Genomic DNA, 15,369 nt, shown 5'->3' on the forward strand with positions numbered 1-15,369 from the left:
ACACACCTTTCATTTTTCTTCCTTTTTATTCTTATAAGCCGCCTGGAGTAGCTCCACAACAAACAAATAAATAAAATAGCAGGAGTAAAATGCTACTAAAATATTTTTTTTAAACCAAATATGTATCTAATATTTCTTATCATGTGAAACAATAGATGAAATGGAACATCAAGTCTGGCGGCGTATTGTAACTATAGGTTTATGTTGTTAAATTGATGCCCTCCCCTAAACCTTCTTCTGGATAGTAACTCTTTCTGAAGCACTCTGAAAACGTGCAGGAGGATGTTGAAGAAGGCATGTATGAGATCCACCGAACAAAGACATTTATATCATTAAGGAAAAAAACATCACTTCACTGGATTTCTCTCCAATTATTAGGTTTTGCTTGTTTAAATAAAGTATAATAGAAATGGGCAGTTAATTATACTTCATATAATATCTTTTCCAGTGGTGAAATCCTCTGTGTTTTGCCAGCGGTTAGCTGCCTGCGATGCGCGGTATGTGCCAAATGCAGTGTGCTCAAATGCGAAGCATGCATCAAACATGTGTGCGTGCATGCACAGTGTGCACCAAATGCACACTGCATGTGCATGCGCAGTGCGCATCAAGCACGTGCTTTGCACGCGTGCATATGCAGTGCACATCAAACGCACGCTTTGCATGGAAAAACGACACTTTCTAAGGTAAGTAGAACAGTGAGGAGTGGGGAACAGCTGTGCCATGCTATTTAGATTCGCTAGAAAACAGGATTTCCTGATTTCTAGCAAATATAAATTGTGCGTCACAGCTGATTGTTGGAAATACCGGTTCGGACCAACCGGTAGCTTTTTTTTACTACCGGTTCACCGAACCAGTAGCTTTTATCACTACACTGATAAAATCCTACCGGTGCAAACCGGTAGGATTTCACCACTGAACTTGTCCCAAGTAGCCTGTAGAATCAATATTTTAATAAATATCTATTTGCTAAATACAATAGAAAAGGCAACTAAAGGGTTTAGGAGAAGACAACAGTCTGCTCATGCCAAATGAATGAGAAGAATTTTGAGACTTTTTTTTTTCTGAAAGGGGAAATTTCTTAAGCTAAATTTACTGTTGTTATTTAATGCAATATCACAATGAAAACTATTGCCATTGTTAAGCTGGGTAGAATAAGTGTATATTGATGTGGTGTTTGTAGAGTACAAGTTCTTGCTCCCAAAGGATTAAATGGGCAAGTCTGAATTTATCGTCTTTATTTGGAGTCTCATTTCTGACTCCTGCTTTTCCTGTGGCTGACCAAACCCCATTCAGTCTTTCTTTCTTTCCTGTAATTGTCATGTCCCAAAGAGGAAGAAAAAAGCTACTTTAACTTCCCAACCTGGGCAAACTGAAGATTTGTTTTTATAGGGACAGCCGTAAGAATTATGGAAAGGCTGTAACTGCGCCATTGTACAAAAAATGGGAGAAAATATTCATCCTATGGGGAAAAGATGATACTGTATAAACTGATTACATAATGGACCATCCCACTGGTGGGTTTCTACCGGTTCGCCCCGGTTTGGACAAACAGGTAGTGGTGGCGGCGGGATGCTCCAGCAAAAATATCCCCCTTTGAAGAAAGGCATTCATTGCTCTGAAGTTTCTTGTGGCAACAGGTGGTAGGCTGTATCTTTTGAGGGTCTTGGGAAAAAAAACCCTACATGCTGTATCCTTCATTTCATGACTCTTTTCATTACAGTGTTGTCACTTGTAGAGTTTCCAGAGTAAAACCAACAGCAATAGAATAAAATATGAGATAATATGGGCAAGGCTGACCTCTAGTGGCTGTTTCTATGATATGCCTATACAGTACTGTATTTTTGCAGAGTCCAGTAGCACAGACAGTATCTTGTGCAACCTAACAGAAGTTGAACAAGTGTTTGAGAAGATGAATTCATTCTTCTTTAACTAAGAACCCTATTGTGAAAAGCGGTTGACCTTGGACTTTATAAACAAGTTATGAATGCAGGTAAACCATTATGCAAGTATAAATTGAGGATCCCATCCCTTATTTTCTAATGTTTTGTCCCTCAGGAATGTATTTTGAAATGGATCAGGATAAATATCGTGCTAAACTATTTAGTCATATAGTGCTTTAAATTATTTTAAATAGAGAGCCAGCCATCCAATCTTAGCTACTTACTTTTTGAAGATTTTATGACTAGAATAACTAGTTAACAAGAAAAGATATTTTTATTTCTCATTTTAGTACTTTGCTTCTTCACTGGAACAGATTTCTCAAAACAGTTTATATTTTGTACAGTTTGTATTTATACTTTAAATTAAGAGCACAAACTACTAAGACAAAGTGAGTACCATAAGGTTTATATAGGAATTTTCAACTGGCACAGAAGAGGTGTCAGACTGGGATGAACTTCTTGAAAATTCTAAAACCAGGCAGATGTTTTCCTTAATCATCACTCACACCTTCGAAGGTAATAAGAGACAGAAAATATTCATAGAAGATATCAATATAATTGCTAGGCCCTTTTGGGAGACCGTAACTCAGAAAACAATTTAGGAGTAGAAATGCTGAAAAACTATTATAATAGTGGCAAAGAGCACAATCTTTTTCAAATCAGTCATGAATGCAATCCAATTTTTAGTTGAGCTATATGCCCACGGTGTAGGATTGAGTCTAAAGTTGACTGAATCCTAATCAGCACATTCAAAGAACTTTTAATATCCTAAATATGGTGATATTTAAAAGATGGAAATCAAAGCGGTGCTATCACTGATGAGTTTCTACGAATTATATAAAGACTGCTTTAAATTTAAGATTTATTAATATTTAATTATTATATTTATTACAAAACATTTAACAGAAGAACAGAGTTTGAAGGGACTTGGAATCTTCTAATTCAACACCTGCACTAGCAGAAGATCCTGTACCATTCTCGACAAATGGATGTCGAATCTCTTCTTAGAAACCTCCAGTGATGTGAGCACCCACAATTTCTGAAAGCATGCTGTTCCACTGATGGTTCTGTTAAGAAATTTATGGAACACAACTGTTTGTAAATAGCTGACTCAATCTACCATCAACATTGATGCCCTTGACGTGATGTCCCGTTGCCTGGGGGCCGTGCGGATCTGGATGGGGAGGAACAGGCTCAGACTCAACCCCTCCAAGACCGAGTGGCTGTGGTTTCTGGAGCCCCGATAGAGCCAACTGATACCATCACTGGCTATTGGGGAGATCTTGTCCCCCTCGGAGAGGGTTCGCAACTTGGGCGTCCTCCTGGATACGTGGCTGTCTTTAGATGATCATATGATGGCCGTGGCCAGGGGGGCTTTCTATCAGGTTCGCCTGATTTCCCAGTTGCATCCCTTTCTGGATCGGGATGCCTTACGCACGGTCACTCACGCCCTTGTCACTTCCCGTCTGGACTACTGTAACGGTCTCTACATGGGGCTCCCCTTGAGGAGCACCCGGAGGCTCCAACTGGTCCAGAATGCAGCCGCGCGAGTGGTTATGGGAGCGACTCATCGCTCCCGGGTAACACCTCTTGCGCGAGCTGCACTGGCTCCCAGTGGTCTTCCGGGTGCGTTTCAAGGTGCTTGTCACCATCTTCAAAGCGCTCCATGGCTTAGGACCGGGATACCTACAGGACCGCCTTCTACCACCGAATGCCTCCCACCGTCCGATACGCTCTCACAGAGGGCCTCCTCAGGGTGCCGTCGGCCAAGCAATGTCGGCTGGTGACCCCCAGGGGGAAAGCCTTCTCTGTGGGGGCTCCTGCCCTATGGAATGAGCTGCCCCTGGATATAAGGATCCCCGACCTCTGCGCCTTCCGTCGTGCTCTGAAGACTCTATTGTTCAATCAAGCCGGCCTGACCGAATAAATTAATGTTAATGGGTTTTAAATTGGTTTTAAAGGGGTTTTAGTTAAGGGTTTTAATAACGGCCAAATTGCTTTAATTATTTTAACGGTTTTTAATTTTTGTGATGGGTTTGTTTTAAAATGGCTGTACACCGCCCTGAGTCCTTCAGGAGAAGGGCGGTATAGAAATGTAATTAAATAAATAAAAATAAATAAATAAATAAACATTGATGCCTGTCTCTGAAGCATTTCAGTTCACTGCTACTATGATAAGTAAATCAACCCAAAGGGAAAAGTGTATATCTAAAACATAAGTTTCATTACTAGTCTTCACAAGTCCCTGATCTGCTTCCTCCAATAACATTAAAATCAGGAAAGAAATAGAAACACATTCTGTTCCATGTCTATAATCCTAAATGAGAACGGTCTGATGCCTTATATAGACATACAGAATCCATGGGACCATGAGATTTGACTTCTATGTCTGTCTGCATGTAGGATATTTTAAGTCTTGTAATCTAAATACTGAAAGTGTATACTGTACTGATGGAGATTTAAAAACAAGATGCCTTAGGACCTTCCCTTGAGGTAAAACCTTCTTCCTACTGGAAGTTTCTATTGAAGAACGGGGATATTTTTGTTAATTTCCCTTTTCCATGACACTTCTTGCACTCCAAAATCCCGAGTATTCTCCCTGGAACTAAGCATGGATTAGTCTGTGAGGCTTCAGAAGAGGAAAATTTTACCTTTCTGTTCCACAGCAGGCACAATGAAATCATGCATTCAGGCATTAAATCTAAGACCCCTTTGAATCCAACACTTGTCTCTAGAACTATAACATCATTTAGTTTAATTTTTTTCAATATATGAAAGGTTCCCCAGTTTAAATTAAAAGGTAATAGCTAAATATTTGTTTTGATCTGCCAGTGAGAAAAAGCATTTTCTCCTCACCTCTTAGAAGGGGATGTCTCTACATTGTGCCTGTTTTGACTTGAAGGCTCACCAACTGAACGCAAAGAAAAAAATACATCATTTTTCTGCAGAATACTGTTTTAATTCCAAAGCAAAAATATAGATTTCATAAATTAATCAATACACGTTAATTTTCATTTATGTCTTTACAATGCTTTGGTTTTCAGAGAATGCGAATCACATAATACGTTTTGAACAATTTGCCTGAGAAATCAATTTGTGATTTTCTTGACAGCATGTACTGTTTAATAGGTGAATGTAAGCTGGAGTGCATAATTAAAACAGAGAGGGAAATCTTTAGGAAATATTCTCAGAACCTCCAAATGCTTTTCCTTATCTTATTTAACTATTTGGCAGTGTTCCTTTACCAATATTTAATTTTGAAGCAAGCCCAAGAAAAGGAGTCCATCTGGCTCCTATTCTGATATGTGCCTTTTTTTTCCTGTTCCCATTATCACTGAAGTGATTCATTACAAAAGCAGGAAAAGTCAAAGAAAGTAAGGCAATAGAAAGCATACTCTATTTCATGAATGAAGAACAAAGATGACATTAGATCCAGTTTAGGCATATGTTGGGTTATTTCTAAGATGAAAAAAATAAAGAATTTCCATTTTTTGCAATTAAAGGCCTCTATTTTTTTCTCCCACAACTTCATTATCCCAATATTATCCCGCTACTTAGAATTAGAGAGATTCTGTAAATACTCAACAGTCTTTCATTTCAAATGGATCTCACTCCATTACATTTTTAAAAAAAAATTACCTCACATTTTTAGTTGCTAAGATTTTTGGACATGCTCAGGCTTTAGTCTTGTTATGAATTTCTGCTTCACGAGGTGGGAAGTCTTCACAATCAGACTAAAAATGATAGCATGTCACTCACAGTAAAATACTTTTTAACTAGGTCCAGGAAATTTTCATAACCCATTGAGAAAAGCCCCTATTGGTTCTTTTTTTTTTTTTTAAGTTTCATTTTTTGCTGAACAAGACATATGGAAACTTCAAAAATGCTAAAACCCAACAAGCCGTGTGCAACTGGGAAGAGGAAATTTCAAATAGTTCATATAGTGATCATAAATACTTATCCATTCTTCTAGCATTCAGGTATAAAATGGACAAGGGCCTCTACATTGTCACAGTATTGAGTTTATAACTGATTCTTTTCCCAACTGAGTCCCAAGGGCATTGTTTTTAATGACACTTTCTGGAAAAAAACAGCAACTCTGTCCGATGATGATATCTCTTGCCACGCCAGTGATCTTTAGTTAAAGCCGCTACACCTCTCAAGCGGTTGATGAGGGCACATCTTCCTGAGGCCTCAGTTCTTGCCCAATTCTGTTCTGTTCAAGCTCACTTATTACAGACATATATTTAAATTCATTTGGCTTATGGTTAAATGATTCCACCAACCAATAGGTCTCTTGACGGTCTGTGGCATAGAAAAGCTGAACCTGGCTGGCTAGGCACTGGGCTTCCTGTACAGTCTGTGAAAATAAACAATGTATGCTGTTAGAAGAATTATGGGGCTTCATCAATGGAAAAGCAAGGAGCATTAAGCTTTACACCTCGTACCAAAAATTTAATTTCATTTTATTACTGTGCTTTAACGCCAGGACAATATATAGTAACAGACATTACAAAGCTGCTATAAAAGTGGCACAGTATTTTAGTATTTGGAGGCGTTTCAAATCATTAAGAACTGATTATGAAAGGGAAAAGAACATTATGGTGATGAGGTCAGTGGCTCTTTTATGAATTCTGAGGCATTTCTAAGCCAGTCCTGAATATTGTCCAATTGTCTTAAGTCTTTGAAGCGGAACACAAATGTGTAACAGCAACAGTTGATACAGCTTCAACTATCACAATACTAGTCAGACAAAGAGAGAGGGAGAGGGAGAGGGAGAGGGAGAGAGAGAGAGAGAGAGAGAGCCAACTGGAATGCAAAAAAAAAAAAAAAAGTGGGCCAGTCCTATTGTAGTCCACGTTACTAAAGTGTGCAAGCTATTACTGAACATCCACAAGTTTACATATTTGTTTTATAAACTGTTAGCTGGCCATCTGGAAGTCTCTTCTATTGGTATCAATATGAGGGTGGAATGTGTATAAAAATATTTGCCTAGCATATTAGAAATGCTCATCCATTCTGTGCTTTCAGTAAGCAAGACTGACAAAATGATACAAGAATTCCACCTTTTTGCTATTTGTTGGGGTGCTATTTATTTTAATAAACCGAGGAATTGTCCTTCTGTCATGAAAACCTGATCATTGCTAAGTTTCACTTACCAAGAATTTAGAATCCATTTCTGCAGTCATTAGTACAATTCCTTTTTCCTTTTGAAGCTCAGGATAATGATACAAAATCAACTGGCTGAGAAAACTGGCTTGAGTCTGCAGCAAATACAATGTTCACTATTATATAAAGATAGGGGTATTCAACAAGCACTTTAATTACAAAATCATTTTAAGACTTCAATCAGGAAAAAGATTCACAGGCATCTACAAGATGTAAAAAGAAAATACTGCACTATTGAGCACTTTCTATTCAGAATTCTTTCTTTCTTTGATGTTTCATGTATGGTATATGCAGAGAAATGTTTGTATAAGTGTGTCTAAAACCTTCCAATACTCTAATACTAGGAAGTCAACAGAAAAAGAGAGATGTTTTTTAGGAAAACTATGTACATTTTGATTTTTGGCTAGATTAAGATGTCATTCCAAGCACAAAGTTCAATTACAACTCTCTTACTTCCCATATAGCATGTTCATTGACTAGTCTAAGCAATCGGTTGAGAAAGACTGATCTAGAGAACAGGGTTGCTCTGGTAAACCTTCGTTTTTCATATTGACACCTAGGCACATATTATCACAGGACTGTATGAGTGTTATGAAAAATACTCATTATTCAACTCAAGTTCTGAGCTACCTGCACACTGGAAGAGTCCAGGCAAACATATGTTACCTTAACAAGCTGAGTTATGAAGGAACTGCTGACAACTCAAGGAGCCATTTTGCTTTTGTTTTGAGGCAAGAGCAATCAAGCTTCTAGGCTATGCAGTTTCCATGTTACCTCTCAAAACAAGCAAAAATTATTAACCAGCTTCGAATCATAGTTTAGTAAAGTGAAGATTTAATTTATTTGCTACTATGATGTGTCTTGCAAAAAGTCTGCTCCTATCCCAGCTTATTAATTGTCCAGACATAATCACCAGTGGTGATTCACCACCTAATCAACCAATTTTGGCTTCAGTGTCTGGGGTGATTAACACACCAGTTTCCACTAAATAAGTTTACTTTACTATCAAGGCTTAATTGATTTGGAGCACCGTGTCTTTTTGAATCAAGCACTGGAGAATTGTCTGTTTTATGGATCTCACAGTAAGGCCAAATAAATGACCCAAGTCTTGAATAAAATTCATCTTCTGCAATTTAAGAATCCTGCACAAGAGATATGTAGCAGAGAGCTCAAAAACAATTAAATTTCCCTTAAAGATCCAGACATCTCTATTAGTGCCCACATGAAAGAATTCTTGTTTTAAGGAGTTTTAAAAGGCAGTGACATACATAGAAATTTTGGGGGGGAGGGACTTCTTCCTCCTTTCTGAATTCCCCAGAATGCCCCTGGAAATAATTTTTTAGAAAAAAGCCTCCACCTACCTGAATGTTTATCAGAGAAGTGAAGTGAAGTTCTGTTCCTGACCACTGTCCAACAAAAAATTCATACCCTTCCTTCCTTGGCAGTGCATAAAGAAACTGTATTGAAGATGGATGGGAATTAAAATTGGTCTATTGAAATCCTAGTCAAATTGAGTAAAACACAAGACTCAGGAAGACAAATGAGCACTCATTTTAGACTAGTTCTGGAAAATGACACTTCTTAAATGTTCATTTCCTCATTTCCTGCTGAGCCTGAGAAACTTTTTATCTGCCTCTGATGTTCCCCCAGAATGTTCTTTGCAACAATTTAGTAAACATACTAAAACACACTTTTAGGACTAAAGTACTTTTATAAACAGAATAACAGAATTGGAAGGGAAGTTGGAGGGCTTCTAGTCCAGTCCTCTCCTCAAGCACCCTATATCTCCTCAAGCCGGGAGGGCGTTTTATCAGGTTCACCTGATTCGCCAGTTGCGTCCCTTTCTGGATCGGGACTCATTAAATACGGTCACTTCCCACCTGGACTACTGTAATGCTCTCTACATGGGGCTCCCCTTGAGGAGCACCCAGAGGCTCCAGCTGGTCCAGAATGCGGCCGCGTGGGTGGTTATGGGAGCGATGGGGCGCTCCCATGTGACTCCCCTCCTGCGCGAGCTGCACTGGCTCCCGGTGGTCTTCCGGGTGTGCTTCAAGGTTTTGGTTACCACCTTTAGAGCGCTCCATGGCTTAGGACCGGGGTATCTACAAGACCGCCTTCTGCCACCAGTAGCCTCTCACTGACCAGTACGCTCCCATAGAGAGGGGCTCCTCAGGGTGCCGTCGGCCAAACAATGTCAACTGGCAGCCCCCAGGGGGAGAGCCTTCTCTGTGGGGGCACCCACCATCTGGAACAAGCTCCCTCCGGAGATACGGAGGATCCCGGACCTGCGCGCATTCCGCCGTGCCATCAAAACATTTCTTTTCCAGCAGGCCAGCCTGGCCTAAACCTCCCTTTTAAACTGTTTTAAAATTTTTAAATTTTAAATTTGTCTTGAATTTGGGGTGTTTTAAATTTGTTTTTCGGGCCAATTATTTAATACTATTTTAATGGTTTTTTAACATTTATATTATATGAATTTTATTTGGCTGTTCACCGCCCTGAGTCCTTCGGGAGTAGGGTGGTATACAAATTTAATTAATCAATCAATCAATCAATCAATTAATTAATTAATTAATATCAGTGATGGCTAACCTTTTTGCCATCAAGTGTCAAAAGTGGGGGGAGCGCGGGGGGGGTCGCATGCGCGTGTGCCCACACCCATAAATCATGGCCATCATGGCTCTATACCATTCCTGACAAATGGCTCTCCAATTTCTTCTTAAAAACCAACAGTGATGGAACACCCACAACTTCTGGAGGCAAGCCATTCCACTGATTGTTCTCACTATCAGGAAATTTCTCCTTAGAGAATTATAAGAATGATAAGAATTGACAAAGGAATATAACAGCTGTAGATTATCAGGACTATAATCTATTAAGAGCAGCTTATCTAAATTCCATCACAATTGGAACATCAAACTATCAGTAACAACATTTTATATTGAGAATATGAAAGAACAGACTCTGGCCACAAAGAACCTTCCCAAACACACACATTATACTTACAGAGGGACAATTTTGAATTCGTTTCCACATGACATCAAAAGTTTTTCCCTTTGGAAAGAAATGGGAAAATAGGCTTATGTAGTTCTCATCATTGAAAAAGAAATGACAAAGAACATGATTTATTTTCTTACATCCCACCACTTGAGGTGGTTTCTAATAATAGCAAGTGATCAAACTCCTGAATATTAACTACAAACTGTGTATTTATTTATTATTACTGTATAATATTTAATTTAATTTCTGAAGGCTCCACTAAGTTAAACAGGAGATGTTGGGGCGGGGAAAATTACTGTTGTACTTACAGGAATAACAGCATAAACTGTGTCTTCTCCAGAAAAGTATTGCTTCCATATCTGGACGAAAGAGATAGTGCCAATTATTTCAAAGACAATGAATGGAAATCAAAAGCTTCTCAATTCAGTGCAATAATTGTAGTCACACAATATTACTAAAATGATCACTCAATTGAAATATTTGATGCTGGTTTTTACTGGTGCTAACAGCCAAACTGGAAAGTTATCCAGGTTTTTTTTACCCATGTCTCTGTTTAAGGTTCAGACAGTTAAAACTAATAATAAAAATAACCAAAACTTAGTAAATGAAACACATAACAAAGCTGAAGAGCTCTGTAGGATAACTACAAGTTGATTTCAGTGGGATTTTCATTCTAAAAAGATTTTTACTCAGTCCTAGAAAGATGTAAAGATGAACTCTAAGGAACTGGCTTGGACAAAAACCTCTGTGGTGTGGGCGCACATTTAAAAAGTTCATCATCATCTTATTTCACCATGCACAGGAAGCCAACGTTCTTTAAAGAGGATTTCAAGGAAAAAATATATGGGAATTGATTTCTGCCCATTATCCTGCATGGAAATAAGCTCTGGGCTTTAAAAAACACCAATATTTATTTATTTACTTAATTCATTCTTCATGTTTCTATCCTGCCACAACCAAAGGACTTCACTATGTCATACAAGAGGGACTGTGCGTATGTATGTCTCTTTAAGATTAGATAAGACTGTAGACTAATCTACGGACTTTTAATATAAAAGGACAATTCACACATAAGACAAATTATGGTATTGTTAAACTGTCAAAGCAAGTATCTCCATTCAGGAAACTAACTGATTTGCCTCCGGGTGCAATTCAAGGTGCTGGTTGTCACCTTTAAAGCCATTCATGGCTTGGGACCAGGTTATCTGAGGGACCATCTCTTTCCGGTCACATCTACTCGACCCATCAAAGGGGGGAGACAGGGAATGCTGAGGGTCCCATCCCCTAGGGCAGGGGTGGCCAAATGTGGCTCTTTTACAACGTGTGGACTTCAACTCCTAGAATTCCTGAGACAGCCAAGCTGGCTAGGCTTGGCAATGATGGCTAATCTTTTTGGCACCAAGTGCCAAAACTGGAGCACACGTGTCGGAGCGCCAGAACCCGGAAGAGAGCAGCTGGCCGGTGTGCATGTGCGCATCGGCCAGCTGCTCTTACAGGTTCCGTTGCGCACATGCACATCGGCCAGCTGCTCTCTTCTTTCACGCGAAGACCAGAGGGCATGCACACGATGGAACCCAGAAGAGTATCTGGCGACAGCTGGCGACGGTGCGCATGCCCATAGAGAGGGCTCTGCGTGCCATAGGTTCACCATCACGGCCCTAGGAAGATACACCTGGTGGGACCCAGAGGAAGGGCCTTCTTCGTGGTGGGATTCCCTCAGAGATTAGAATGGCCCCCACTCTAACACTCTTCAGGAAGACGCTGAAGACTTGGTTCTGCCAGCAGGCCTGGGGAACCGAGAGCGGGATGGAGCCCATTAAATGGCTCGTGTGATCTGCTGTCGCCGGGGTGGGTGATTTTATTATATTAGATTAATTTATTTGATTCTTTTTTATTAGTTGTATTGTTTTAAATGAGATTTTATATTCTGTAAGCCGCCTTGAGTCTCCATGTGTGAATAGGTGGCAATATAAATTCAATAAATAAATAAATAAATATGAGCAACAGCACTGAACATAGGATTTTAATGTTAAGTTTTTGCTCTTCAAAAGTTAACAGACAACAAGAAGTTCCATTAACTTAAAAAAGTTAAAAGTTACACAAAATGTACTTTTAAGCATTCCCATTTTTGTCACCTGTTTTATTTCTTCAGGCTTCTTCTGTTTCATCATCTCAACATTAAGTATAGAATCAAGTGTCTGAAACAAATTATAAAGTTTGCACGCTAAGTCATCAATGTAAGAAGAAATTAAATAAAACATTGCTCCTTGTAGGCTAACACACCTACAATGTAACTGGGAAGACGTTTATTTACTTCTAATAATAGTTATCTAATTTAAATAATTTATATCCTATCTTTCATCTGATAGTTCAATGTGGTATGCATTTGGGCGTCTCATAAATTTATTCCACAACAACAATCTGGAGGAAAGGCAGGTTGAAAGAAAACATCTAGCTCAAAATCAACCATTTATTTGATGAATGGGAAGGAACCTAACACTAGGCCATATGAATCTAGATCCAACTTATTTGTAAAATTTTATTTTACATTCTTATAATAAATAATTAGTAAAACAATCTTTAAACTTAACTTTTAAAAAAAACAAAGCAAAAGAAAAAATAGGAATAAATCAATGCCAAGACTAAAATAGAGAAAAAAATCTCTATATCTTATAGTTACCAATAGCTCTGAGGTTACTAATAAATATATTACTATAATATAATATGTACAAAATTCTAAAATATTACAAAATCTCTGCCACAGTAATATATATCCTTGCATCCTTTGATTAGTAGAAAATATTGCCTTTTGCAACATCCGGAATGAGGGGGTCCTTGGCGCTCTCTGAGTTTGCTTGTTTTCTTGCAAAACGTTTCATTACCTAAGCTAAGTAACATCATCAGTGCTGGTGATGTTACCTAGTTTGAGTAATGAAATGTCTGGAAAAAAGAACAAGTTCAGAGAGCACCAAAGACTCCTCATTCAAACCCTGAGCTACAAATATTCTTTATTGGTAACATCCAGAATATTATCACATTTCTAATTTCCCAATATGAAAAATCCAAGACCTTAGTCACTCTACTATGCTGGTTCAATAGCAAAAACTATATAAAATAAACATCAAATCCAGTGGCCTGTTCACAGGATGAAAGAAAGCATATCCGTGATAGCTTGTCAAAAGCAGCTAAATTATGCCAATGACAGAATTTTCTATAACACATTTTATGAAAAATCCCTCAGATAGATCTAGCTCCCTAATCTAATACACCATTAGCAAAATAGGTACTGTAAATAAGAGTAGAAAATAGGTTTAATGAAAATATAATTTTACCTTATTTTTTGTGAATCCTGGTTTTGTTTGTCCTGCTTTTGCAGTCTAAAATTAAATATTAAGACTAATTTAGAATCAACACCATGAAAGTTGTTATAATCTCCCTAGTGTTAAGCTAAGTTAAGTTAGTCTTAGACCTCAGAACAATTCAAGGAGGCACATATAACACATAACTGGTTTAAGTGCAAAGCCAAGGGACTGGGTAAAATACAATTGTTTTTAAATTAGAAGTTAGTTTTGTATCGGTAGAAGACATAAGTTATGGTAATTTTGAGATGAAGCCTATTAGTTGACAGTTATTTCTGGAAGATACTTCTACACTTTAATATAAAGCTGTCCGAAATCTTGAAATAACCTGTATTCCATTCAATCAGAAAGCATGAGGGAGAGAGAGAGGTTATGCTGCTGATATTAATGTATTTTCTCAAACTCAATGCATCCTTCCTGTATATACTACAGTAAATCTGAAAACATAAAAGGTGTCTGCATGTATGTATGTTTATATGTACATATCAAACGTGCATCCCAAAAGTTAAAGGAGTAGATCTTAATATTTTTGTAATTTTTTAATGTCCAAACAAATTTCAGTTTAATTACTGGTCCTCTTTGCAAAAGGAGGCCTCCTTTTTGAAGCCTCACTTTAACAAAAAAAAAAAAATGGGATAAAGGATCCAGCTGTGACTATAAAGGCCTCTATTCAATATAAAGGAATATTTAGTACAAACAGAAAAAAGTTTACTCTATCTCTGTAACGTTGAAATACATGCATAACCATAAATACAAAGGCACACACGAGTGGAAACAACAGTCAGGATTTTTTTTTTCCATATAGAAAAAAAATGTTTCCTAATCCTGATTTCTTCTGATAGTTAATAAAATATTTATTGGATTAGACACTAAACATGAAATATTTGATATCAGCCTTGCCTTTTCCTCCATGCATCTGACAAACTCTGCCTGTTTTGAGAATCCCACTGGCTGCTTTTTCAAATCATTCTTTTGCTCCACGCGAGATTCAAAAAGATCTGGATTGGATCTGAATCAAAGTTAGAACAGTTTATAACTACTGCACACAGAATCATATTTTCGCCCCAAGAGTGCGTGACCTCCTTATCATACTTGGTCTTTGGTAACTTATTAAAAGCAGGACAGGGTGACAGCAAACTGGACATATTTACTCTAAACATCTGTCAGCGACCAGCTTCAACAGGAGAAGACTCGTGGAAGCAAATCTACTGTGTGTTTATAGCAGCGCCCAAACCAGTAGAGCTCACATGCACACGAGTAAGGCTTGAACTGAAGCCTTAACTGTAAACCTCTGCAAACCCGAGTGCGGGATAGATATATAACTCGACCCTGGACTTGTTTACTCGAATGCGTGTAAATGCCTCGAAATCCTTTGGGAGGCGTGCAGGGAAAGGCGGGCAAAGAAAGCCTAGCTAAGGACGTGCCTAGGGCTGCCACTTCAAGGTTACTCTCAGATTCCCCACTTCTTTCCCCCACCCCACCCAAAAAAAAAAGGGGGGGGATTTAAGCACACGAGAAGGGCGACCCGCTGCCTTATACCTGCGAAGCTCTTGGATCTTCGTTCGGTATTTCTCGAAGAAAGGGTTCTCCCCCAAACCGGTCTCGTCTGCCAGCCCGCGGATCCCGATGACTAGCGGCCTAGGCCGCGGGGGGACCAAAAGGCCCAGAGGCCGAAGAGCAGCGAAGCGACTCATCAGCACTCCGCGGGACAGGCTGAGCCCCGCCGCCCCCCAGAATTGCTGCAGATGCCCCGCTGCCATGCCGCCCCTGCCCCCCTCTGCCTTGGCCGCGAGCAACGCGGAACGCCCTCCGCCCGTTTGCGTCACCCAGCGCAAAGGTTCCGCCCAGGCAAAGAAGGGGGAGAGCGATGGACGCCACATTTTAAATGTAGTTAAATAATA

General features: G+C 39.0%; 1 protein-coding gene across 1 annotated transcript; it reads right to left on the reverse strand.

Annotated features, from left to right (window-relative positions):
* Positions 1-4,877: 4,877 nt before the first annotated feature.
* On the reverse strand, positions 4,878-15,366 carry ATPAF1 (ATP synthase mitochondrial F1 complex assembly factor 1). Its single transcript, XM_034415018.3, has 9 exons — positions 15,008-15,366; positions 14,369-14,477; positions 13,442-13,486; positions 12,245-12,307; positions 10,418-10,468; positions 10,116-10,163; positions 8,471-8,566; positions 7,100-7,204; positions 4,878-6,300 (listed from the first exon to the last, which is right to left on the reverse strand). The coding sequence occupies exons 1-9, from the start codon at positions 15,346-15,348 to the stop codon at positions 6,100-6,102; spliced, it is 1,059 nt and encodes a 352-aa protein (XP_034270909.2). The 5' UTR covers positions 15,349-15,366; the 3' UTR covers positions 4,878-6,099.
* Between the last annotated feature and the right edge of the window lie 3 nt (positions 15,367-15,369).

The sequence above is a fragment of the Pantherophis guttatus genome, chromosome 3 (genome assembly GCF_059756535.1).
Source record: "Pantherophis guttatus breed Tessera chromosome 3, ASM5975653v1, whole genome shotgun sequence".
NCBI lineage: Eukaryota > Metazoa > Chordata > Lepidosauria > Squamata > Colubridae > Pantherophis > Pantherophis guttatus.

Coding starts and splice junctions, on each gene's coding strand:
- ATPAF1 (XM_034415018.3), bottom strand. CDS start 15,348: ATGTGGCGTCCATCGCTCTCCCCCTTCTTTGCCTGGGCGGAACCTTTG. Junction 10,469..12,244: donor AGCCTGAAGAAATAAAACAG/GTGACAAAAATG, acceptor TCTTTCGTCCAG/ATATGGAAGCAATACTTTTC. Junction 6,301..7,099: donor AAATGGATTCTAAATTCTTG/GTAAGTGAAACT, acceptor TTATTTTCACAG/ACTGTACAGGAAGCCCAGTG.